We start from the raw sequence: 25,673 nt of genomic DNA on the forward strand, positions 1-25,673 counted from the left end.
TCTTCTTCTTCGTTGGAAAGAACATTTGAAAGCGAGTTTCAACATTCGCAGTGTGCTCTTTCAAGAGGTCAGAACAGACGAACCATGAATCGACGACACAGATCGTTCCAATTGCTTTTCCTTGGTGATTGTAATTTTCGAAAGATATATCACGACAAGAATTGTAAGTCCTTCAATCTTTTGTCCAATCTATTGATTTCCAAAAAACTCTCTTGTATCGATTCCAAACTTGACAAAGCCTTTGGCGCCTTTGACCGTTACAGAAAAAAAATAACTCGTTTCTCTTGAGAGAGTTATTTAAACGTTCTTCTTGGCCATGACGAGCAAGATGAATTATGAAAATAATTCTCATCAACTTCATGACGGGTTTCCTCAGGATGATTATGAGAAAGATAATGGAAAGGAATCAATACTTAATACAAAGGACTCGGAAGAGGATCCTTATGTTGATTTATTTCATGAATACGAGGATGAGCCTTTAAGGTCGGAAGCCTTCAACACGTTCCGAAAGGAAAAAAGCAATCCTTTTCAAGCGTTTCTGGAACAGAGAGAGAAGAAACTACAACAAGCTAAATTTGCAACCAATTCACAGCTCTATCCAAGACCCAAATCAAGCGACTCTTCAAAAAACAATTCAGTGGATGATCATCATTATTTTAAATCGTTTTCTCAACATAAACCTTCCAAAGGATTGGACGACTCGTTCATTGCTGAATCGGAAAGCTTCTTGGAAGAAATGAATAATTTACAACAGATGACACTTGATGTCAAAACTGTGGACAAACGAAAATCTACAGTGTCAAAACTCAACGATGATCTTCGAAGGAAAACCACTCACAAAGTGGCCCCATCGGAAGCACCAACGGGAAGCTTTCAACAACATGTAAACAATATGGATTTTTCTTCACAAACATTTAAGGCGTTGAACAACTTCAATCAAGAGGAACCTTTTTATGAGACATCATTCAAAAAACAACTAGAGGCCCGAATACGAGCCAGAAATGATGCACATCGATTATGGCGAAAAGGATCGAGAGAGGAGGAGTCTCAAACGAAAAACTACTTTAAGCCAGATGATCTTCGCAAAATAATTGCTGCCAGTGTCAAGAAACCCGAGAAGGAAGACAACACACCAAAAGCATTCTGTTTGGCAGGCTTGTTGGATGAAGTTGGCGAAAAATCAAATCCTCAACAAAAACTAAACTCATCCAGTGGATCGAAAAGATTTTCCAAGTCCATGTTGCACAATTCAAAAGTCACGACAAGTCTCGATCTGTCCAAGTCCAGCAAGAATTCCTCCACGGATGGCGGTAGCAACAGCAGGTCCTCCAGTGCCAAAAAAGTGCGTTTTAATCCTGAGGCAAATCCTCAGCAGAGCAATCAGAGAAGCAAATCTTTAACAAAGAAAGAAGGGCAGACCGAAAACACTTCAAAAAAGGTTTCAACTTCCAACTCTGTTGTGACATCAGCTTCAAAATCCACCTCGTTGTCCAATGCTAAACAAGCACCGCAACAACAACCTCAAAAGGGATCGTTGAGAGAGCTCCTCGCTCAAAGGAAAGGTGTTTCATTAGATAATTATGTGGTCAAACAACCCCCTTCTTCCTCTGCTGCTCGAACATCCTCCTCCTCGCTTACTAAAGCGATTGCCTCTCACGATGTTCAGAGGCCACACACAACTCCAACCTTCTCTACATCTGTACAACAATCTTTCAAACCAGAAACAATTACAATCAGCCTAAAGGACAGCATCAAAACTCTTGAACAAGCATCTTCAAAACACAATGTCAAAAAAATTGAAGAAGACTCGCCTAACAACGACAATTCGGATAAGGTGACAAAATCGAATACAAGATTTGAGCTCGGTTCATTTTACAATGAGGAAGATGAAGATGACTTTTTTGAGGCTCGACGATTGATGCACAGAATATCTATGCTTCGTAACTTTATTGGAGGAAACTCTTCTAAAATAAACGATCATTAAACTCTATTTCTTGCATTTACAAGATTCTTCAATCGAATCAAATAGTGGTTCTGAATGAGAAACCAGTCCCAAGTTGTGTGACAATGAAATCGTCCTGTTTTACTGTCTTGTTTGAACACCAATAAACATAACTTGAATGGCACATCCTTGACGAAGTAATTCTTGTCATTTGTTCAGATAATAATGCATTTCCAAAATGGAACCATTCACCATGGATGAGTTTACATCCACTTGATTCTGAATCATTTTAGTGTAAAGAGATGTACTTCCTAATACTAATGCAAATTGAGAAACACCGCTCGAATTGTAACTGTTGTGCAGTGAGTGGAGAAATCGTTTCTCCCACAAGTGAATCTGTTGGAATATTAGAAATTCGATTCATTTCTCTTGTATTAAAATATAAATATAAATAATATAAAAGGTTTATATTATTTATATCTAAGAGTTCTTTATTATGGTCGAACGAGACAAGAGATAGTCCTTCAACCTGAAAAAGGTAAAGTGAATTTATTCAAAAACTGGTTGTTTTTGGCTCACTGGGGTTGGTTCTGTCTCATCGTCCACAGAACGTGTAACATCAGAAGTTTCATTTCCTGAAACCATGAAGGTACGAGCATTACGGAATGTACTTCCATCCTTAATAGAGAGCTTGTTGTGTTTATATTGAACAACAACTCCTTCCCCAAAGTGCAAAATCCACTTGAAGCGGTCACAAATATGAATTCTATCTGCATGATTATTAGAATTCTTGTTCCAAACCTGCAATACATCTTCCTTAGTTCTCAAACTCAAAACGCATCCAACAACGTTTCCAGTTTCTTTTGGTAGTAGTTCAAGAGTGGTCATTGAAATGAGCTTTTACCAATGTCAACTTACCAAATTGTTCACAAATGGAAGAAAAGATGAGTTGTTCCCACAATCTGTCAATGAGTGTTGATGTTTGGCCATTTTCTCCTTTTCTAATTCTCACCATCCAACATCCACCTGTTGAATTCAATTTGCATTAGTTATAGAGGAAGAGTAAGAATTTTTCTCTTGTACGTACCTTGAGGGAATCTATGTTGTTCAATGATAATGTTGTTTTGGAAATAATGCAGACCCGAGCATTCATGAATTCGAAGTGCCATCGATGAGTTTTGAATTTTCATCATTCCGAGCATTGAATCGGACCAACAAATTATGTGATTACTAAATCATGATGATATATAATACTATACATACGATTCCCACATTGGAACAACTTCATGTCTAAATAATGAAATGTTACTATTCTTTGGCAATTTACTTGGCTTTTGAAGATAGGCATAAACTTTGCAAAATTCAGCAATTGTTGAAACGGTAGCCAACTTGTTCAAACAATCACGGTAATGACTTCCGTTATCTTGTTGTTGTTGCTGGTCTTGTGGATGACCTTCTTTATCCACTTTAGTGTTGGCATACCAAAAGGTCCATTTGGTTTCCAATGGAAAACCTTTTGCTTTTAATTGTTCATCATTATCAAAGGTTTGAGATTTTGGTTTCTTCTCATAAGTAGAGGCTCCCGAAGTGGTGGTGTTGGTAGAGGCTTCTGATGAGACTTGAGCGACAACTGCGGAAGACATTTTTTTGTGTTGAAAATTTTCAATTTCAAGAGCATTGCGAATGGAAAATGGATCATGTTGACTAGTTAATGAAAATTTTGAAAGATTTGAATGGAGTAGTGACGAGAGAAGTCTGAAACCATGGTTTGAAGGCAGTACATTCATTTATCGTTTCATATGAGTACCGAGTTGGAGAAGGAGAGATCGAATTTTTGAGTTTTCAGTGGCCCTTAGACAATTTCTCAATGTCTTCAAGATTTGTTCTCTTTTCACAACTTCTGGAGAATAATGAGAGAGTTGCTTCTTCATGTGAATGAGAATACTCTTGATGAGAGAATGCAGCTCTACTTTGAACGTGGAGATTTTGAGGCTAATATTGGTAAAGTCCATTTCTCTCCCTGCATCATACAAGTTCAATAATTGATTCTCTAGTTGAACGAGCAACTCTAATTGCTGTCTCAAATAGTCACCAAGTATTTGAATGGTATTTCCACAGGAGGAAACTCGTTCCTGACTCGATTGCTGAAGCAATAAGGAAAAATTCTTTTCAAAATCTTCATCTATCCATTTCATGTAACTGAAACACAAGTCATGCGTGATAGATTTTGGAAATTGAGCGAAATTCTTAAAGACACAGTCTGAATAATTGTGAATAAACTTTGAAAGAGTGATTCTGAAGTGATTAAATGGTGCTTTGATATGAAAAATGGTCGTTTTTTCATAAGTCGCCATGTCCTTTTGCATGACTTCAATCATCTCAATCTCTGAAGGACTGTCTTCAAATATTGATTGCAATGCAGCTTGCAAGCTCAGCATGACTTGTTGTAGTAAACTGGTAGATGAAATTGATGGAATGGCTCGTGAAGAATAAATAGGAGAGATGAAACTTGAAACAAATGGCAGTGCATTGTTTCTTGTGAAACGAAGATAGGGTTGGAGGTCTGTAGAGTCTGTAACAAACCCTTGCTGGAATGTGTCGTCATTAAAAAGACACGTAAAGCCAACAATGATGGAGGTATGAGTTTGCTCATCTTCATCAACTATTAGGGTAAAGCAGTGAATTTGTTCGAATACCTCACTGCTCTCTTCATATTCACACAATAAATCCTTGCAAGAATTAGTATCGAGCAAACAAAGATCTCTACATGAAATAACGCTCCACTCCTTCCAATAAGAATTCCAACAAATCAATTTTCTGTGGAATTGTTTTTCATACTTTACAAATAATGTCGTCTCTGTGTTAAAGTTTGTCGAACGCTCTTTAGGTTTTTTTGATGATGGAGTCCATGCAAATGAAACACTGGGAATAATGGGAATTCCAGTAAATGTTAAACTCTTGTTTTCATGTATCAGCACAACTAATCCACTCATGCAACAATGAACCATTGGATAGGTATCTGAAGGGCTTTCATCGCTTGACTGTAAGATATACAAGTTTTGTCCTAGTGATTTGTTAGTGATGGAGAAGATGGAATGAAAGCGATCAAGATCTCCAAAATATTCATAGAATTTCTTAATTTCAGAAAGATAACATCCAAAGTTATGAACCTTCTCTTGTTGTGTGTTTTCCAACTTTGTTACTTTGGGTGCTTTAGGATAAAGTACTGAATATTCAGAATTTGTTGTAAAATTTTCCATCTCTTCATCGAAAACGCCGTTATATTCTTTCATGATGATACTATAAAGTTCCTGGTTGTTTGTGCATGCTTCACATAATTTTAATAAATGCATGTAAATGGAATTTCCGTGATGGATAGATTCACAGACAGCTCCATATTTCAATAAATCTTGAGCCCATCCCAAAAATCTAAAACAATAAGTAATGAGTTTGATTCCTTTTGATACATCGTTTTCTTTCAATATTTTGTTAAAAGCTTTTTGCCAAGCTCGATTAACATCCGTCAAGACGGAAGAAACCAATTTATGTTTTCTAAAATACTTTTTGTAATACCAAGTTGAAACGCTCATTGTGGAGGTACTAGATGAATCACAATTACAATGGATTGGTAATGTCTCTTTGAACCTAACGACCTCGCTCGTATTATGTACACAAAAAAGAATAAATATTGCATGATCCTCAATCATCCTTTCAAATGTAGTCTCGGAATAAATTGAAATGTTATATTCTCGCTCATCTCTGACCTCGCTTATCAAGATTTTCTCAAATTGCTTGCAATCATTGATTGTAAATAATTTCAACATGAACCTAGTTGTCAGATTTAATTTTAAATTTTCAAAATACTGATCCGATAGGATGACAACACAATCTACATCGGAGGAATCGTGATCAAATACTCTATTAAAATAAACTCTTGACCCGAACAAGTAAAGATGAAGAATTGGCGTGCCAACGACATGTTCAATAACGGACAGCATCATTTTTTAATTGTAATTTCAAATGTAGTTGTTACAAAAACGCTACTTGGAACAGTTCTACTGTGCTTAAGAAAGCTAGAGGGTTTGAGGATTATATATTATCAAACACCCAAACAGACATTCTTTAGTCGGTTAATAAAGCACACATAACCCGTTTATTATTCAATAAACTCATTCCTGAATTTTTTAATTGTAATTTAAACGATCCAAAAATTGTTTCTTTGCATTCATCAATTTCAAAGGACCTCATTAGTTAATATCAAATAAGTATTATTATAGAGAGCCATTACTTTCAGTTTTCAAAGTTTTTGCTTTCAGAAGGGTATTTAAATAAGGTGTGCATGTGAAACGCAAGACTCCTCCAATCTTAATTGCAAATGTTCCCTTCTCTGTTCGAATTCGTTCATTTCCACAATTACGAAGAAATCTTTTAATAATTTCAGTTCCTTTGCACACTTGAACAATTTTTTTCATTCACTTTCAAAAAAATAATTCTCATCATATACAGTAAAATGGCCCCAAAGAGAAAAAGAACCATCGAAGACGAAGAGGAAGAATACCAACCCGAAGATGCCGTGGAAGTCATCGGAAGTGATGACGATGATGAAGACGAATTTATGGAAAATGTCGTTGATGATGATGATGACGATACTGAATTCAAAGAAAAAGCCCCAAAAAAGAAAAAGAAGGATGAAGATGAGGATGAAGAAGAAACGGATGGAAAAAAGAAAAAGAAATCAAGCAAAAAGTCATCTACAAAGGAAAAGAAGGAAACAAAGAAAAAAGCATCTTCCTCCGATAAAGATTCCAAGAAAAAGGCATCAGGTGGTAAAAAGGGAAGTACCTCATCAGGGCCAAAGAAGAAAGATCTCACAATCAAGGATGAAAGTGAAGCAAGAAAGGTCGTGTTAGACCTCTTCAAGAAAGCAAATCGTCCCTTTAACTTGCAAAATGTGATTGATCAATCGAAAGGACAATTGAAAAAGGCCATGGCCACTAAGTGTGTGGATAAATTAGAAAGCAAAGGAGAATTGAGTGTGAAAGTGAATGGAAAAACAAAAATTTGGTGGATTAATCAGGATAATTTGGAAGTATTGAGCAAGGAAGAATTGAAAGAGATTGATAATGAAATCAAAGAATTGCAACAAGAGTTAGCAGGTATTAGATCCGAGATTGCACAAGATAACAACACCAAGGCCAAATTGCTAAAGGCTCCAACAACCGATGAGTTACCGAATATTATCATGAAAGAACGTGCTGAGCTAGAGCAAAAGAAGAAAAAGCTAGAGTCACTTCAATCTGGTTCAATCAAATTATGTACCATTGAAGAGAAAAAAGAAGCTCTGAAACATTTAGAGAAATACTTAAAGGAATGGAAATCGAGGAAGAGATTGACCATGAATATCGTGGACACAATCTGCGAGCTCACTGAAAAGACTCGATCTGCCTTTATTGAAGAATCAGGTATCGACACGGACGAAATGGTTGGTCAAAATATTGATGAAATTGGCAAATTGCATTGATCACTTAGTAACTGCAACACCATTCCATCTCAACATTTTGTAAATTATTTCATGATGTAAAAGTGCATGTTTGAGCAAATAGAAGACAACGGAAGAGAAGAGCTAAAAAGAAAAAATGTTACAAGCGGAAGAAAGCTATACTGCTCGACCATCATCCCTCCAATCAAATGATTCAAATCAGCTTTGCAAAATCATCGTGATAAGCGGCAGACCAGCTACTGGAAAGGTTGGTTGAATTCGGAATCAATGACCATTCGAAACAAGACAGATGATCATGTTGATTATTTAAATTATTATTTAAATTGAAATTTAATGTAAATTTAAATAACAATAATTATTTCATACGGACCGTGACCTCTGATCAGACAACGATATGCAATGCACTTGTGCCCCTTTTAAAACAACGCTTTCCCTCCCACAACATTCTATTCCTTGACACCAATACACTTCTTTCCATGAACGAATATATTCCTCCACAACACATTGAAACCATTCAAAAATTGAAGAATAGTGGAAAATTGAAATATCATTTGGATCCTGAAATCATGTCAACTATTTTAAATTCATATTTTTCACAACACAACACATCACAAAACATTATATTATTTTACAGAGGACCTTCATCGGTGCATGTCTGCAAGCATTTGAATTTTGTGCCCAACCTGTATATTTATTTAGATGCCCCTACAGACGATTTAATTCACAGAGTTTGTTTAAGGAGAGTCGATTTAAGGACTGGAAAGACGTATCACCTCGAAGCAGATGCTGCCTTTATTGAGGCCAACCAACACACTCTTCAACTAAGTCAACGCATTGGAGACTCTGAAGATTTATTTAGGGCAAGAATTGACCGATCCGATCGGCATGTTCTTGAGGTGTTTCATTACTATCAAAACATGGGGATGAAAGGTGCTACTAATGATTCCCATCTTGCTGCAACTTGTGTCGAGTGTGGAAAAGAAAAAGGTAAAGAACAAGTGCTTCATGAGGTTTTTACAATTCTGTTGGAATGGTTGCAGTAGAAACAATGCAGCAAAGGCATTCCTTGTTCGTCGTGATTTGAAATTTCAAATTGATATTTTAAGTTTCGTTTTTATTTTTAGATCTTTCAATTTCATTTGAATTCACAAGATCTCGCTCACATTTCTGATCAAATCATCACAAAAAACAACCATACAACAACCTCAATTATTACAATTGAAGCATGAGAAGAGAAGGCACCCGATTCAATGTAAGAACCAATCAGACCGTCAAAAGATGCCCTCTTTGTACCAAATGGCACTGCCATCCTAAAGATGATGAGAATGTCGACTATGAAAATTTCATTCAACGCTACAATTCAGATCGAGCCTTTCGGAAAGAAGTAAACATCCTCTATGCAGAAAAGATCAAGAAGAAGAATCAATCTCCTAATGAGGATGATGAAGAGAATGGAATGGATGGACAAGAAGAAAACCATCCATCTGCAACTACTACATCCAGAAAATGTTCTCATAAAAAGGCTCATCAAGAAGAAATGAATTCAGAAGATGGCCATGAGCATCATCATTACTCCATTCCCGAAGATTTCACTCCGCAAAAATACAAACGCCACATCGGAGGCTACATTGATCGTCATGTCGGATATTCTCGTGCTGACCATAAACACAACGATGACAATGGACAAAAGGATGAGAGAGAGTTCTCTAGGAAAAACAAGTACTTTGTGAAGAATTTAACGCGTTTTGATTTTAAATTGTGAAAATGATGAACAAATTATAAATTGTTCGCAATAAATCTCGGATCAAAGTTAAATTATCAAACCGAGTTCAAATAATCAATATTTGGGTTTACAACAAAAAAATGATTCCATCAAAACTTGCTTCTCATCATGACTCTTCAATTCGTGATGAAATACACTTTCAAAAACTCTTCTCACCCGAATTGTTGGCTCTATTGCAACCTAAAAATTCAGTAGAGAACATTAACAAGGATCATATTTCGGTTCATGATGTTTCCGACGACGACGAAAGATCTCAAAATGCAACACAAATGATACCGAATATTCCACAACTGGGATTGTATTATGAAATGAGGGAAAAGATTTCCACCTCTTCTTCAATTCCTAATGATTATTTGCAGTACAATTTTATTAGGCTTGCTCCACAACTCCTTTCAGAAAACGAAAGGAATAATACGGTTTCTCTTGTTTTTGAAAATCAATTTATTGAAATTTCTAAGCTGCCTAGTCTTGACAACACTCCTGCTCCAATGAGTGAAACTGTTGTGGAAACAATCAAAGAGAAGGTAAAACAAGATTTTGCAAGTTCGAACACGATCACATATTTTGAGCCATCATTGATAACTTTTGATGAATTTGATGAATCTGCAGATTGGATTGAAACAGAAAAGTGATCTCATGGTGTCACCTTAATTTTGACCACTTGAGAGAACAACAACGAGTTTCAATCGAACTAGAATAGAAAATAACGTCCAAATCGTAACGTTATTATTATCGTTTTATCAAAATAGAAGAAATAAAATGGAAGAGAGTTTGAAGAATCACCATAAAAAAAATATCCTTTGTGTTGTGTCATCATCATCGCCATTTTCCGTTTTTATTATCATCATCCTAATCATCACCCTAATCATCACAAATGGAGGAATTAATTCCAATTGTAAATCGATTACAGGACGCGTTTGCTTCCATCAATATGGATAGTTTAGTGCAAATTGATTTACCGCAGATTGCTGTTGTTGGTTCTCAATCATCGGGAAAGTCTTCCGTATTGGAAACAATTGTGGGTAGGGACTTTTTACCAAGAGGTTCTGGAATTGTAACGAGAAGACCGTTGGTTCTTCAACTCAATAAAACTCCATCCAAGCAACAGCAAACGGGAGATGATTCCACTGGACCCGAAGAGGAATGGGGAGAATTTCTGCACGTGCCAAATAAGAAGTTTTACGATTTTACAGAAATTAGAAATGAAATCATTAGAGAGACGGATAGAGTAACTGGTAGTAGCAAGGGCATTTCGGATCTTCCTATTAATTTGAAAATTTATAGCCCAAAGTATGTAGTTGGTATAATGTACAATCGAATGCTATTGTAATACGTAACAACATTATCAACCTCTATACAGCGTTTTGAATTTAACACTTGTAGATTTACCGGGTATTACTAAAGTCCCAGTTGGCGATCAACCAAAAGATATCGAAGCTCAAATTAGAAACATGATTATGAAATTCATCTCTAAACCAAACTGTTTAATCCTTGCAGTGACAGCTGCAAACACTGATATTGCCAATTCCGATGCGCTCAAATTGGCAAAAGAGGTCGACAAGAATGGTTCAAGAACAATTGGTGTACTTACAAAAATTGATATTATGGACCAAGGAACAGATTGTATGGATGTTTTGAGAGGAGAACTTTTACCGTTGCGACTTGGATATATTGGTGTCGTATGTCGATCTCAAAACGATATCAATTTGAACAAATCTATTCGTGACGCTTTGAGAGACGAAGAACGCTTCTTTGCCACACATCCAATTTATAAGAGCATTTCCGATCGAATGGGAACTAAATATCTTGCCAAGACACTGAATCGAATTTTATTGAATCACATCAAAGAAGTACTTCCTGAGGTGAAGAGTAAGGTTGCTGCCTTGATTCAACAAGCTCAAACTCGTCTTCAAGAGTATGGTGTTCCTTTGGGGGAGTCATCAATGTCGAATGGAGCTTTATTGTTGCAATTACTTACAGACTTCTCAACTGATTTCGTAGAGACCATTGATGGACGTAATGCAGAAGTATCAACCAATGAACTCTTCGGAGGAGCTCGAATCAATCACATATTCACAAACAAATTCTATCCATCCTTGTCAGAAATTGATGCGTGTGAAAATTTATCTGATTACGACATTAGAACTGCAATTAGAAATGCCAAAGGACCAAGAACATCCCTCTTCATTCCAGAAGCAGCGTTTGAGATGCTTGTTAAAAGACAAGTGAAACTTTTGGAGGATCCTAGTATTCAATGTGTTGATAGAGTTTTGGAAGAATTGATTGCAATTGAGGAACATTGCGAAAAGATATTTTTGAGATTCCCTAATTTGAAGGAAAAGGCCCGAGAATTTGTCATTGGATTATTGAAAGAGTACGCAGACCCATTGAAAGAATTTATTAGAAATATTATCAAAATTGAGTTGGCATACATCAATACGAATCATCCAGATTTCTTTAGTAATAATAAGGTTGCAGGTGTATTAGGTGAAGCACAAAAACGTAAGTATTCTAGTCTTTTTATCACGAAAGAGAGATAGAACATTTCGCATTCTTATGGTCGATTTCAAACAAATAATTTTTTCACAACACAGCATCTCCTCCAATGCAAGGTCAGCCTCAACTAAACATGTCACAGCCCCAATCAAACTTGCCACAGCAACAAGTATCCAGAAGAATGCCCCCACCAATCAACCAACCACCACAACAACATCAAATGTCACAGCAACAAGTGAGTATCAAACCAATCCACATCGCCCACGCTTACACATACACTTTTCTTGCACATTTTACTAACCCTTAACCCAAAATTTATTGACCATGATATCACATCATTATCGACATTGACCCAACCTTATGGCGACTGATCCTTCTTTTACATATGTTTTCCATTTTTTAATTTTCTTACTAACCATAATACTTTTTTCTTGTATGTAGGATGAACAATATAATGATGAAAATGCCGACAATGAATGGGAACAAGTGAGCACGTATCCACCACCAAAGAATCCCAGTCAAGTCCATGTAAAGCACAGTTTAAGGGGACAAGGCTCTTCTTCCAACAAAGAGCACAAGGATGGAGGGGTTGCCAAAAGCATTTTCAGCTTTTTCACAGGGCATAAGGACGGAAAGGATGAAAAGAAAAGTATGTATTTTATATTTGTCACAAATGCTGATATTGAATTCATTTTTCTCACAACATACAGGTAATGACAGTTCATTTTTCGACAACGTTACAGGAAGCGTTACTGTAAATACAAATAGAGACGTGGAAGTTAACGTTTCATTACCAAAGAATGTACCAAAGACAAGAACTCAAAAACAACAACCTACACAACAACCTCCCCCACCAACTAGATACAGTCCGCCAAATCAAACATACAGTCAGTCAAATCCTCACAATGAGAATGTCGATTATTATGGTCAAGAAAATTTTGAGGTTTGCATTCACTAATTATATTTTTCATGTGTTTATAATCTTGAATTTTTTATTGACACTGTGTTGTTACATGACATGAATTATTATATATATATATATGATTTCACTTTTAACAAATAGGATCCTTATTCAGGCATGCCACAACAAAATCCCACAGCTGCATTCTTGACAAACTTTGAGGAAAGAGAAAAGAAGGAAACTGAAACTATCAAGACATTGTTGCAACATTATTTCGATATTGTAAGAAAGGGTGTGTCAGGTAAGTATTTTAATGTAATACGCAACGAATTCAATGTGTATTCGAATTATTTCTTTGTTTGCCACAGACTCGGTTCCTAAATCAGTTATGCACTTTTTGGTGAACAAATCCAAGGTGAATTTACAAAGTGAGCTAGTTCGCAATCTTTACAAGCCCGAATTATTCGATGAGTTGTTGAAGGAAAATGAAGCAATTGCTCAAAAGAGAAAGGCTGCATCCAAGTTGCTAAGCGCGTTGTTAAAGGCCCAAGATACGTTGAATGAAATCAAAACAAAGAAGATTTAATTAAATATTTTTGCTTTTATTCAAGAATTAATTAAATTTCGGTGTTTGTTGTTCTTTTCAGCTTCTCATGTTCGAAATGGAAGTAAGGATAACCAAGAGACACCACTGTCGTTGTCACCATCTCAAAGAAATACTGGACACACAACAGTTGTCTCTACAAAAATTCACTATTTTTTATCCTCTGTAAATTTGAATTACAACAATTGTTGTTATTCTTGTTGTTGATACACAAAAATTAGTAGTTATATTGCTCAGTAAGGCTCATCACTTCATATTTAGCAACTGCGGTTTAAAGAGTTTACTTCTTCTTTTGGCCAGCTGGAGTCTCTTCTTCGTAGACCTTGGTAACGATACCAGCACCAATAGTGTGACCACCTTCTCTGACAGCAAAGCTCAAACCTTCAGTAATTGCAACATGGTTAATCAAAGTCACGTTAATCTTCTTCTTGTCACCTGGCATGGCCATACACTTTTCACCTTCAGCGAGAGCCTTTCCTTCCTCAGGATAAATCTTCATCTTACCGGTAACGTCAGCAGTTCTGAAGAAGAATTGAGGTGAGAAACCGTCAACGAAAGCAGTACGTCTACCACCTTCTTCTGCAGTCAAAACGTAAATATCAGCGTCAAACTTGGTACGTGGCTTGAGCAAACCAGGCTTGCAAATGACTTGACCTCTCTTGATTTGCTTCTTATCGATACCACGCAACAAGATGCCCAAGTTATCACCCGCTTGTCCTTTATCAACCAACTTGTGGAACATTTCAATACCAGTCACGGATGTCTTGATTGGAGTTGGAGCAAAACCGACAACTTCAACTTCAGCGTTCAATTTAAGGGAACCTTGATCGACCTTACCAGTGGCAACAGTACCTCTACCAGAGATGGTAAAGACACCTTCCACAGGCATGAGGAATGGCTTGTTAATATCTCTTTCAGGTTCTGGAATATCCTTATCAACAGCATCCATGAGTTTTTGGATAGCAGGTGTACCAATTTCTGATTTATCTCCTTCCAAAGCCTTCAAAGCAGATCCTCTAATGATACTAATATTATCACCATCAAATCCGTATTGTTTGACTGTTTCTCTGATTTCTTCTTCAACCATTTCAATCATCTCTGGGTCAGGAACCAAATCTACCTTGTTCAAAAAGACAACAATGTGTTTGATACCGACTTGTTTACACAACAACAAGTGTTCTCTGGTTTGGAGCATTGGTCCGTCATCAGCCGAAATAACGAGAATGGAACCGTCCATTTGAGCAGCACCAGTAATCATGTTCTTGATGTAGTCAGCGTGTCCTGGACAATCAATGTGAGCATAGTGTCTAGCTGGTGTAGAATATTCAATGTGAGAAGTACTGATAGTGATACCTCTTTGCTTTTCTTCTGGAGCTTTATCAATTTGGTCGTAGGCCAAGAAGTTGTTAGCCTTTGGGTCCGTTTCACTCAAATATTTGGTGATGGCCGCAGTGAGAGTTGTTTTACCGTGGTCGACGTGTCCAATAGTACCAATGTTAATGTGGGGCTTGCTACGGTCAAACTTTTCCTTTGCAGCAAATCTGAGTTGGTTGGTATTGATGATGGTTTGAGTGGTGGCTAGGAAGGTGTTAGCCTTGTTCAAAATGCTAGAGGTTTTACTGATTTTAGAGGAGAACATCATTTTCTGTGTGCAAGAGTAAAATTAAAATAATAAACAATTTTATAATTGTACGATGATGAAGGCACTTGCTTCGGATGAGAGAGAAGAAAATTAGATAGGAGAACCAGAGAGCAAGCAGACTACGAGCTAAAATATTTTTTTGGTCAAAAATAATGTAAAATTTTCAATCAATTTTTGCATCAGTCATCCATTCAACAGTTGCTCAGCGACCGGGTCGACACGTTTGTCTCTCCAAGCAAACAACAAAAATTGGGTAAACCAATCGATGATGGAGTAGAGAGTCATCTCTCCACATGTACAAACTTGTTCAAATGTGGATTGAATCAAGCAACTTATAAAGTATCTCAAATAATTAGTGCTTCATTTAATGACTTCAAGAAGGGGTTATAGCTCAGTTGGTAGAGCGTGTGCTTTGCATGCACAAGGTCCAGGGTTCGATTCCCTGTGACTCCAATTTTTTTTGTTTTATACCTTTTCACTTGGATCTATATAACGCAGATTGACGACGCTTTTGTGTTGTTCGGTGTAAATTTGCTTTCCACTAAAACCGTCTAAAAAATATCGTAGTGAATGCTAGCTTGTCTAAGTAGTAGAATTTGTGGCATTTGCCAATAAGAAAAGAAAATAAACAACTCCTTTACTCTCCTTCCACATTTCAAAGACCACACAACACTAAAGAGGTTTGGTATAATGGACTTTTATTACACAACCGCTTGACTTGAAGGGAGGGAGGGTCGGCACTTCATAGATAGCTGTTCTCTTGAAAGTAGATAGATATTTTCCATTACTAGTGATGTTTTGTTTGTTTTTTGTGTAATAATTCATTCTCTCTTATTTCTTCCTTAGTATTTATATCTTTTCTGAATGTCAGTTAACCAAAGTGAAAAGTAATGGATTAAAAACAAAAAATGGAGTCACAGGGAATCGAACCCTGGACCTTGTGCATGCAAAGCACACGCTCTACCAACTGAGCTATAACCCCTTCTTGAAGTCTTTAAATGAAGCACTATTTAGACATAATGTGCATCCACCGGAATAAATTTTTGTTGGTCAAGAGAATGGAATTAATGGGAGATCGACCAAACGAACAAGTGATTTGATTTTAGAAAATCCCGGTGGTGACTCGCCTGCTTCATAAAAAAATCACAATCATCTCTCTCGTCAATACAAGAACAACAATGACTGGAATGAGAAAGCACTTATCCTTTCATTGCTTATTCTCTGTGTTGAGTCAAAACGCTCTCTTGTCACATCCCTCTTTCAGCCAAAAGCTTTCTAGAGGCAGTCTCAATCCGCATCATCATCACCAATTCAAAAACTTTTCAACTTGTTCACATCATTCCTGTGGATTTATTTCCGTTGTTTCTCCTCACGAACCCATAGCTTCGAAACGAGTCATCGAAGGAGCAAACTGATCAACTGAAACCACAATCTCATCCTCCTCATGGGAAGATCGTATGCAAAAAGGTCTTCAAAGCATTCAACATCGAGGCCCAGACAGTTCTCATATTTGGATTGACCATAAGAGAGGAGGAAAAGTTGCTTTGGGTCACGTTCGACTCTCCATTATTGATCTCACTGGTGGTGATCAACCTCTCTCGAATGAAGACAATACCATTCACGTGGTTGTGAATGGAGAACTCTATGATTATGAAAGAATTCGTTCCGACCTCATGCATCGATGTGGCTACAAGTTTAAAACACATTCTGACAGTGAGATTGTTTTGGGTTTGTATCAAGAGTATGGATTGGACATGTTCAAACATTTGAGAGGAGAATTTGTGTTTTCCTTGTGGGATTCAAAGGCTGGAATTATGATCGTGGCAAAGGATCGTTTTGGAATCAAACCCTTGTTTTATACGAAGGATGAGAAGAGCGGAGCCATGTTATTTGCCTCAGAGATGAACGCTTTCTTCGAGATGGGAATTAAGGTGAGTGTTGTTGGTGTTGTTGTTGTTTGTGTGAGGTGAAAAAAGGATTCATTGTTGTATTGATGTATGGATATATACCTCAAATTCGAATTGGATGAATGTATGAATGGGACTGCGCGTTTGGTTTCGTTTGTTTGGGTGTGTGCCTTTGGGTTTGATATGGATGTGTTTTGAACGACATATGCATAGTGTGAGTGGGATGATCAAGATTCTGTCGTGTATCCAGGTTCCTTTGATCAAAGAACGCTTTTCAAAAGTATGTATGTCTTTCAAACAATGGATGAGAGAGCAAGTTCTCTCTCTCTTCTTTCACCTATTCAACACTGATGACATTATCCAAAACAACATATGCACACAAACAAATGGCATACAGACATCTATCAACTTCCTCCTGGACATTATGCAGTCATTCCACTCCATGATGTGAACAGTATGAAAGTCTGTCGTTATTGGGATTTGGATTATCAAGAGAAGGATCTCGTTGCAACAAATAGAACTCAAGAAAAAACCGAATCACAAGTCATTCGTGAAGTGAGACAGTTATTGGATGAAGCCATTCGTCATCGTTTGAAAGCAGATGGTGGGAGTCTACCTTTCGGGTGGCATTGATTCCTGTGCCGTGTTGGGTCTCTCGAACAAGATCCTTAAGGAACATTTCAAATCGGATGGTTCCATTGATGCCTTTACCTTATCATTCAAGGATCATCCTGCATTCGATGAGGCCACCATTGCCAAGAAACAAGCTCAGCTGAGTGGTGCGAAATATCATGAAATCCCAATCACACAGCAAGAACTTGCAGATCATTTTGAAGAGGCGGTTTATCATTGTGAACGTCCTTGTATTCAAACGAACTTTATTGAAAAGTTTTTATTGTCAAGAGCGGTTCGTGAGGCTGGTTATAAGGTGGTGTTGACTGGAGAAGGAAGTGATGAGACGTAAGTAATGATGATTGGTGGTGGTTGTTGTTGTGGTTGTTTCAAATGACAACATTGATGATCATAACCTTAATGATCATTTCATTTTGTTTGAAATGTTATGGATCATTTGAATATCCAACCTATATTCCATGAAAAACACAGATTCTGTGGATATCCATGGTTCAAGATTGATCTCCTCAATGACAGTCAAGCCTTGAAGCAACACGACCGCGAGGAAATTATCAAACTTTTAATGGAAAAGAATATTGGATTTAGATTCATGTTTACGTCTTTTCTAGCATCCAACTCTGACTCTTCAAAACAAGATCCAACCCACAAGCTCATTGGATTCCAACCATCTTTCCTCTCGGTTTCATTGACTGCACACTATGATCAATATTTGAATTCACATCTCACTCCTTCAGAAGAGGAGAAAGAAGGCATGTTGAGATATCGATTGATTAATTTATTGGATCCAGCAACAACGGACAAGATGAAAAACAAGTGGAGCAAAGTACATTCAAGCATGTAAGTGAACATCCTTAATATTAAGTTTTGTGAATCACATCATACGAATCAAACTATTAATTTTATGCCACACATTAATGGTGTGATTTGTGAACACTTGATGTGTGGGGGTTCTATTCAAAAACGCGTATAATTTCTCAACAACAATATGGTTGAACCAATAATTGCTCACAATGGCGCTACAATGTGTATGAAAATACTTGTGATGACACTGAATACTTTTTTCAATGACACGAATTAAGGTATTTGTGGGCAAAAACAGTCTTTCAGACCTATGTCCTTGTTCATTTGGGTGATTGTTGTGAGATGGCTCACAGTGTGGAAGGTCGTGTTCCTTTCCTAGATCATCATTTGGTCGAATATGTGAACAATATTCCGTTAGACCTCAAATTGAAAGCCGATCTTGAAAGAAAAGTACTCATTGAAAAGTATGCTTTGCGTGAAGCTACCAAAGATGTTCTCACTGAAGAAGTGTATCAACGAATTAAGCATCCATTCACTTCACCTCCATCCACATGGAATAAGCAAGGACCTATGTATCAACTCTTCCAAGAGACTTTAAGAAGCGCAGATTTCGACAAACAGCCATTCTTTGATCGAAAGAAGGTCATTCAATTGTTAGATACAGTCCATGAGAGTGAAGATCCAACCATGTTGCAAGCCTATGATGGATTGTTGACCCAATTGACAGGTTTTGCATTCATGCAAAAGAGATTTAATCCTTCTCTACCTTCACCTTCAACAATAACAAGATGGCATTAAGAGGAATGGAATTCCTTTTGTTATTGTTGTTCATGTCATGGTCCTGAATATCTTTATTTACACTCTTATTGTGAAACACTTCAAACATATCTTTCATAAAGGCTTCTTTTTTTAATAGTTGTAAATTAGGGACCGATACGTTCGAGAAACAGAGCACCTTTCGAGGTAAGTTGTCGTTCCATTTGAGTTATTTCTTGGTGAAAGAAAGGTGTTATTGTGTAAGGCTTGTAAATGGTTTTAAAGTTTCAAATCCTTTATCCTGTAAAAAGCTCCAACAATCGCCACACATGAAATAGTGTAAGTATTTTGAGATTCAGGCTGAACAACTTAACTCTCTTGTCGATCTGCATTGCTTCATTCCTTCAAATCCCATCAATGCCATCAGCAACCAAACACAACGAAGAATTTTTTAAAAAAACTCACGGCAAAAAATGAGTAACCCAACAAATCCACCACCCTCTTCCTCCTCCTCGGTTGTTGGCCAACATCACCCACAACAACGACCGTATCATGCTGTATCTGGAGGATCTTCTCATCAACCACCTCATATGATGCAGCATGGTTCTGCTTCGGTTTCATCAATGGCATCATCGGGTCAGGGTGGCAGCAGTAGTGGATCATTATCGGCGGCGGCGGGTGGAGGATTTGCTCAACAACATTCATCATCATCGACGAGTCGACCACCTGGTCAATACCCACCCAGATCTGGTCAAAACACTGTACAAAATTCGAGTCGACCACCCAATCCTGTTGCAAGAGGTTCAAGCAGCATGAATCCGAATATAACCAGTAGTAGACCACCCACAAAAAAACATCCACCGAATCAACCATACAATACAACAACGTCTTCTCATTATCATCACGGTGGAATAACAAACATTTCTGGATATAATCAAACGCAGCCTACAGGGACAAAACTAAAATGTGGAAAGGTTGAAGTGGATCTTCTCTCACCAAAATTGGGCTTTCCGGATGTATATCCTTGCGAGCAACATTCCAGAATACCGGAAGTTACATTTTCATCAACTTTTTCAAGAGAGGGATATGTTGACAAAACATTTTCAAAAATCGATCATCAAGAAATTAATGCTTTTGGAAGTTTTTTTTTAGATTCTTCTTTTTTTGCAAATCTGGAGAGATGTGAACAAACTTTGAGAGAGGAACACAAATCATTCTCTACTAACAAGACAAGAGAGGAAATGAAACAACGGTTCGACAATGCTGTTAATTCATGCAATTGTACTGCTACAACCACATTCTTTCCAAAAACAGTTGAAAATTTTAACATCATGTTTAAAGCATTGGCAGGAAAACCTGAAGAGCAGAAGCGACCCATGAATAACGCTACTTCACCAAGAGTACCTCTGAGAGAACTTGTGTCAAAAGTGGCCAAATATTTTGTAAAAGCGAACTTCTTCGAGATACTTGCGCAAAACAACATTCCGTACTTTAGAGCACTATGGTATACCAAGATTTTAATACGAGACAATTCAGCTGGATCAAATGTTAATGTTAAAGACTTAAGTTTGGACTTAACAAACAAGCTTTGCGAGCACATATTGAACATTTGCTCTGAAGAAAGCGCCGATCCAAAGAAGCGTCAATCTGTTATGTATACCATTAATTTTCTTGCCTATTGCCTTGAAGAGAAGATGCTAAACGAGTCCGTTTTGTGTCAAAAGCTGCTTGAAATGCTTGAATCAAAATTTGGTTTAAAACCAAAGGCAAGCAAAGATGTACCTCTCATGGACGCTTATTTCTTCTCATTACTTTCCATCAAATCAAACGACCAAATTTTCCAAAATCTAACCAATACCATCAACTCTTCCAAAGTAAGTGGACCTTCGACTACTTCAGTTACAAATTTTTCACTCCTTTTTAGAAAGTTGGACCTGTCACCAAATTTTATATTTTACAATTTTTTAAATTATATATGACCTATTCGTCAGATCCTAAATTTTCCTTCGAGGTTTATCGAAGATTGAACCCTGGCCAACAGCAATTATCCATAGATAATGTAAAACACTTGATCTACAAGACAAAGGATGATATATTTGCAATTAATGTACTAGATAGAACGGATTGCAACATATCTGAGCTTTACAACATTTTACTATACAACAAAGATATTGGTGTACATCTAATATCTAGCATTTGTGAATGGGCAATAACACCAAAAAGGCAACAGAATCATAGACCTTATGTTGCCGGAACACTGGTTAATTATTTCATCAAACAGAACCCTGCATTGAAAAAACAAGTGGAGGAATCACTATTTAAGGAGGTTTTAAGCTATTGTGAAGAATCCTCTGAAGATACTTCGTTGAATATTATCAAACTATTCAATGAATTGATTTTGCAAAATAATTTTTCAATCAGTGAATACATCAAGTATTTAACAGCAAGAGGCTTTAACGTATCAAAAACGGACAAGTTTAACACCACACATTCCTATATTCTTAGAAACCTTCCTTCATACGACTCTCTCACCAAGAACAAGATCAATTCTAAATTATATGGACCAAGGTTTGACTCTGACAATTCTGAAGCAAAGAAAATTCAAACTTCGCAAAACGATATCAAGGAAAATATTTCAAAGATTATTTATGGAAGTCTTAGCCAGAATGATATGGATGAGACTGTAAAAGCAGTCATCAGCTCTATTCGGGAGCTACCCTTGAAAGGTGCTCAATTTGAAATTACTCAGTGGATATCTGATGAGCTGAAGTCTCTTGACTCCAGCCTGTTAAGTGAAGATATTATCGATAATTTACTTGCGATAACTCTTGCAGTTTCAAACTATAGAGCTTTTAGAGATATCATTTTTAATATTCTTAACAAGCTCGTTAGTGGAGAGTGCAAGTTTTTTGGCCTCGAGATGAAGCTATTCTCTATTATTAGAAATGGTATACAGCTATTTATTGCACTGGATGACTCTGAAATGATTGACTTGTTCCAAAAGCGATACAAAACCATCAACAACCGAAACTTCCAAATCGTTATTTATAAGTACTTGACGGAAATTAGTTCATCCCCCAACTGTGAGGCCTTCAAGGCTAAAATTTCCAAGTTTATTTCTGTGGTAGAAAATCTTTACACTCCACCAGCTCCGCTGAATATGGATTTTACTTTGACCCCAATGACAACTCATCCATTCATTGAGTATGTCAAGAAAGAAGGTGCAAACCTAATTCACACGAGCCCATCCTCTCTCGTTTCAGAATATACTCTTAGCAATCCTCAGAGATTCACACAAGAGCAAGTATTCATACTATTGCAAGTATTGTTTGCACAATACCATCAACACAAACATGCCTTCTTCATTCGATTATTACGGGATATGTCTCTTCAAAGTGCCTTGTTTGAGAACTCTGCCATTATCGAATGCTTAACTCACTTCATTGTTCAGATTTTAGATGATCCTCATTCTACAACAGACCTTATTGTTTCCCTCATTCAATTTATCATAGAAAGTATTACGAACGGCCTTCTTTCGGGATATACCTTTCTTAACAATATTTTATTCAGAGTCTTTGATTTATTGATGCAGAAAATCATCAATCTGAAGAATATACCCAATCCTCCCAAAACCTTCATTTTCTTTTACATCTATTTCTTACGAATTTTTGTCAATTTTTCCTTTAGCACCACGAATGAAAAGATTAGTGCATTGATGACTGAATGTGAAATTCCAGCTGACTCAGTAGCCTCAATCGATCAACATATTTATTCTAATATTATTACCAACACATTTTATGACTTCCTAGGGCCTTTTGAATCGAAAGAACTGATTTCTAAACTTGCTGTTTATTGTAAAAACCTTTACAAAGAGGCTATATCTAGTCATGGCGATCAGAACAGAAACAAAAAAGTTTACGAATCCATGGTTGAAATTTTACAAGACTATCTAGGAAATCCCAAAGCTTTGAGAGACATTAGCCGTACTGTTTCATATACCCAAGATTGTCTTGGATTATTATATGAACTCCCATCCAAAGGAAAGGAAATTGAATATGGTAATAAGTACCAAACAATATCAACACTCATAGAAAGCTTGATTAAGCCATTCTCAAGCGAAGCTACAAATACTGTTCCAGGAAGGTTATTCGCATATCTGAGCCAAAGCACGAGTATCAACGATTATTTGAACTTTGTAATGAACCTTTCAAAATCTTGCGACAAATGGAGAATTCCAATTGACTCTCACATACTATTTATTTACATGTTTACTTGGAACAAGAGAAAACCTCTACAAAGAGAGCAGTATCTCCCTTTTGCAACTCGAAAAGGAAAAGATGATCCATTCTTCTATGCCAAATCTCTTTTACCAATACTATTCTATGCTCCATTCGCAATGTTTCAGGATATTATTCTAGAACTATTCCGATCAGCCATCACCTATAATGAAAAACGTCCACAAGATGAAAAACGCCAACAAGACGACAAACGTCAGCAAGATGTGGAAAATCTATGGCCTACTATTGATGAGCTCATTCGATTGGATCAGGGTAAAGCTGAAGTTGCTTGTCGTTACGTACTGGACTCGATTAATGGAACCTTAAAAGATCAAAATAGTCCGAATATTAGAGAAAGATTGACCACTGCTCTTTTTTTGTTTGAAGGAAATCATTTTCTATTCTCCACTCCTTGAAAATCCTTTCGAAGATCGTACCATTGACAAGAAAAACAGACATCAAATCATCTTTGATATTAAGAAGGTTCTCGTTATGCTATCCACAAGTAAGATCATACCAAACATTTTCAATTCCTCCACATCAGCAATCACTGTTCCAGCCTCTATCGCCTCCAGTAGCTCTCCCACTCAAACAGCTGTTGATCTTTCCCTCACTGATATTTATTATCTCATTTACAGCATGTTCGTTAAATTGAAAATTCCTCAAGAAGAACTGAACAAGGACTTTGAACGATTTTTCCAGCAGCGAGAAGCTTCTTTGACATCTGCCTCATCAAGTGGAAGCAGCTCACGAAACATTCAGCAGCAACCACCCTACACACAAACTCAAATCAATCCAAGTCCTGGTTCTGCCTCCTCATCAGGAACGCCATCAGGTATTAGACCTTCCTCAACACCACGAGGAGTTGGTACTCCTTCTTCAGGAACTGGCAAAGCATCCCCAATCAAGAGCCCACAACAATCTCCACTTCAATCCTCCATCATTGGATCACAACCGTCTACCATTAGAAACGACCACAACAAGATTAGCAATTGGTTAGTTATTGAGGACCTTGTTGCCCAATGCCCTCATTGTGGATCATTGCATGGTAATCTGACTCCAGCTCGTTACTTTGGAAGTAAGGTTGTGAAAAAGACAGAACTTTTGTTTGGTAAGAAAGTTGCACCTCCTCCTCCTCCTCCTCCTTCATCATCATCATCATTGGCATCGTCAAGCGGTCAGCTCAATCATCACTCGTCATCTAGCAGCAGCGATAGCTCCACCAAGAAAAGAAAATTGGCAGAATCGTCAGACTCCACACCAACCACAGAACAGCAAGAAGATTTTACCTCAATGGCTCTTTCAGATTCTCCTCTTTCACAAGACTCTAAGAAACTTAAACATTAGTAGTGATGTGTGTTCACATGTTTTATATCATCTGCTTTCAATCAATGATAACAATAAAGGTGAGTCTTGTGCAACACATTTTCTTTCTTGTGCTTCTGCTCATCATGATGATGAGCAGGTAATATTCATTGTAAACTATTAGTCAACCGAATTTTCAAAAATTTCGAAAAAGTTTGTTGAAAAAAAATACTCATCATTTGCCATACAAACATTCGCCAAAATGACCGCAGGCAAGAACAAGAGAGTTGTGAAGAAGGGTAAGGCCAAGAAGACCACTGACCCATTCGCAAAGAAGGAGTGGTTCGATGTTTATGCTCCACATCCATTCAACAAGAAGAAGTCTGAACCATTCACCAAGACTCCAATCAATAAAACCGCTGGTACCAAGATCTCAACAGAAGCTTTGAAGGGAAGAGTCTTTGAAATCTCAGCAGCTGACTTGATGAACGAAGAGGAACAACAACATCAACTTGTCAGATTGGCAGTAGGTGATGCTAAGAGCGACACCAAGAAGGCATTGACCGTTTTCAATGGTTTGAGATACACCACTGACAAACTCAGATCATTGGTCAAGAAGTGGCACACACTCATCACAACAAGAATCAATGTTAAAACTGCTGATGGCTTCCAAATGAGAGTTTTCGCTTTGGGTATCACCAAGAGAAGACAATTGCAAATCGCAAAGAGAACCTATGCATACAAGTCCCAAGTCTTGAGAATCACCGCCAGAATGAAGGACATCATTAACAAGAAGGCCACCACTTCACCAGTTAATGAATTTGTTGAAAAGGTTGTCAACGGAAGCTTGGGTAAGGAAATTGAAAAGTCATGTGCTTCCATCTTCCCATTGAAGGATGTCTGTATCTGCAAGATTAAGGTTACCAAGACTCCAAAGGATCTTGCTTCTGCTCTCCATTAAATAAACTTAAAAATTAAAATTCAATTATTATCGAATTGTGTAAATTTATTACACTCCCTCCAGCTATTCTTTTGCTGTTGGAGTGGTCTCTTTTACCAGAGATTCCTCGAGAAAGAGAACTACGGGGTATCCGAATTTCAGTTTTATATCTCTGCACCGCCTTTA

General features: G+C 37.3%; 13 protein-coding genes across 13 annotated transcripts; 10 read left to right on the forward strand and 3 right to left on the reverse strand.

Moving 5' to 3' along the window:
* Positions 1-328: 328 nt before the first annotated feature.
* Positions 329-1,984, forward strand: FDP41_000532 (uncharacterized protein; the record flags this gene model as incomplete). The annotated part of the gene is made up of 1 exon (XM_044708832.1): positions 329-1,984. One exon carries the CDS (start codon positions 329-331, stop codon positions 1,982-1,984), a length of 1,656 nt encoding a protein of 551 aa, XP_044569346.1.
* A 507-nt stretch (positions 1,985-2,491) lies between these two features.
* Positions 2,492-3,585, reverse strand: FDP41_000533 (uncharacterized protein; the record flags this gene model as incomplete). The annotated part of the gene is made up of 4 exons (XM_044708842.1): positions 2,492-2,802; positions 2,861-2,968; positions 3,030-3,040; positions 3,206-3,585. The coding sequence occupies 4 exons, from the start codon at positions 3,583-3,585 to the stop codon at positions 2,492-2,494; spliced, it is 810 nt and encodes a 269-aa protein (XP_044569347.1).
* Positions 3,586-3,729: 144 nt separating this feature from the next.
* FDP41_000534 (uncharacterized protein) lies at positions 3,730-5,532 on the reverse strand (the record flags this gene model as incomplete). The annotated part of the gene is made up of 1 exon (XM_044708853.1): positions 3,730-5,532. One exon carries the CDS (start codon positions 5,530-5,532, stop codon positions 3,730-3,732), a length of 1,803 nt encoding a protein of 600 aa, XP_044569348.1.
* Positions 5,533-6,452: 920 nt separating this feature from the next.
* FDP41_000535 (uncharacterized protein) lies at positions 6,453-7,463 on the forward strand (the record flags this gene model as incomplete). Its single annotated transcript, XM_044708864.1, has 1 exon — positions 6,453-7,463. The coding sequence occupies one exon, from the start codon at positions 6,453-6,455 to the stop codon at positions 7,461-7,463; it is 1,011 nt and encodes a 336-aa protein (XP_044569349.1).
* Positions 7,464-7,578: 115 nt separating this feature from the next.
* On the forward strand, positions 7,579-8,485 carry FDP41_000536 (uncharacterized protein; the record flags this gene model as incomplete). The annotated part of the gene is made up of 2 exons (XM_044708875.1): positions 7,579-7,689; positions 7,829-8,485. The coding sequence occupies 2 exons, from the start codon at positions 7,579-7,581 to the stop codon at positions 8,483-8,485; spliced, it is 768 nt and encodes a 255-aa protein (XP_044569350.1).
* Positions 8,486-8,667: 182 nt separating this feature from the next.
* On the forward strand, positions 8,668-9,204 carry FDP41_000537 (uncharacterized protein; the record flags this gene model as incomplete). The annotated part of the gene is made up of 1 exon (XM_044708886.1): positions 8,668-9,204. The coding sequence occupies one exon, from the start codon at positions 8,668-8,670 to the stop codon at positions 9,202-9,204; it is 537 nt and encodes a 178-aa protein (XP_044569351.1).
* Positions 9,205-9,305: 101 nt separating this feature from the next.
* Positions 9,306-9,857, forward strand: FDP41_000538 (uncharacterized protein; the record flags this gene model as incomplete). The annotated part of the gene is made up of 1 exon (XM_044708897.1): positions 9,306-9,857. One exon carries the CDS (start codon positions 9,306-9,308, stop codon positions 9,855-9,857), a length of 552 nt encoding a protein of 183 aa, XP_044569352.1.
* A 242-nt stretch (positions 9,858-10,099) lies between these two features.
* On the forward strand, positions 10,100-13,208 carry FDP41_000539 (uncharacterized protein; the record flags this gene model as incomplete). Its single annotated transcript, XM_044708908.1, has 7 exons — positions 10,100-10,515; positions 10,586-11,727; positions 11,820-11,956; positions 12,163-12,370; positions 12,432-12,664; positions 12,785-12,923; positions 12,991-13,208. The coding sequence occupies 7 exons, from the start codon at positions 10,100-10,102 to the stop codon at positions 13,206-13,208; spliced, it is 2,493 nt and encodes an 830-aa protein (XP_044569353.1).
* A 298-nt stretch (positions 13,209-13,506) lies between these two features.
* Positions 13,507-14,868, reverse strand: FDP41_000540 (uncharacterized protein; the record flags this gene model as incomplete). Its single annotated transcript, XM_044708920.1, has 1 exon — positions 13,507-14,868. The coding sequence occupies one exon, from the start codon at positions 14,866-14,868 to the stop codon at positions 13,507-13,509; it is 1,362 nt and encodes a 453-aa protein (XP_044569354.1).
* Positions 14,869-16,325: 1,457 nt separating this feature from the next.
* FDP41_000541 (uncharacterized protein) lies at positions 16,326-19,007 on the forward strand (the record flags this gene model as incomplete). The annotated part of the gene is made up of 6 exons (XM_044708931.1): positions 16,326-16,799; positions 16,989-17,055; positions 17,173-17,330; positions 17,377-17,735; positions 17,880-18,245; positions 18,488-19,007. The coding sequence occupies 6 exons, from the start codon at positions 16,326-16,328 to the stop codon at positions 19,005-19,007; spliced, it is 1,944 nt and encodes a 647-aa protein (XP_044569355.1).
* Positions 19,008-19,438: 431 nt separating this feature from the next.
* FDP41_000542 (uncharacterized protein) lies at positions 19,439-23,658 on the forward strand (the record flags this gene model as incomplete). Its single annotated transcript, XM_044708942.1, has 2 exons — positions 19,439-20,839; positions 20,890-23,658. 2 exons carry the CDS (start codon positions 19,439-19,441, stop codon positions 23,656-23,658), a joined length of 4,170 nt encoding a protein of 1,389 aa, XP_044569356.1.
* Positions 23,659-23,734: 76 nt separating this feature from the next.
* FDP41_000543 (uncharacterized protein) lies at positions 23,735-24,589 on the forward strand (the record flags this gene model as incomplete). The annotated part of the gene is made up of 1 exon (XM_044708953.1): positions 23,735-24,589. The coding sequence occupies one exon, from the start codon at positions 23,735-23,737 to the stop codon at positions 24,587-24,589; it is 855 nt and encodes a 284-aa protein (XP_044569357.1).
* A 220-nt stretch (positions 24,590-24,809) lies between these two features.
* Positions 24,810-25,508, forward strand: FDP41_000544 (uncharacterized protein; the record flags this gene model as incomplete). Its single annotated transcript, XM_044708964.1, has 1 exon — positions 24,810-25,508. The coding sequence occupies one exon, from the start codon at positions 24,810-24,812 to the stop codon at positions 25,506-25,508; it is 699 nt and encodes a 232-aa protein (XP_044569358.1).
* Positions 25,509-25,673: the final 165 nt, after the last annotated feature.

The sequence above is a fragment of the Naegleria fowleri genome, assembly GCF_008403515.1.
Source record: "Naegleria fowleri strain ATCC 30894 chromosome Unknown tig2, whole genome shotgun sequence".
NCBI lineage: Eukaryota > Heterolobosea > Eutetramitea > Acrasida > Naegleriidae > Naegleria > Naegleria fowleri.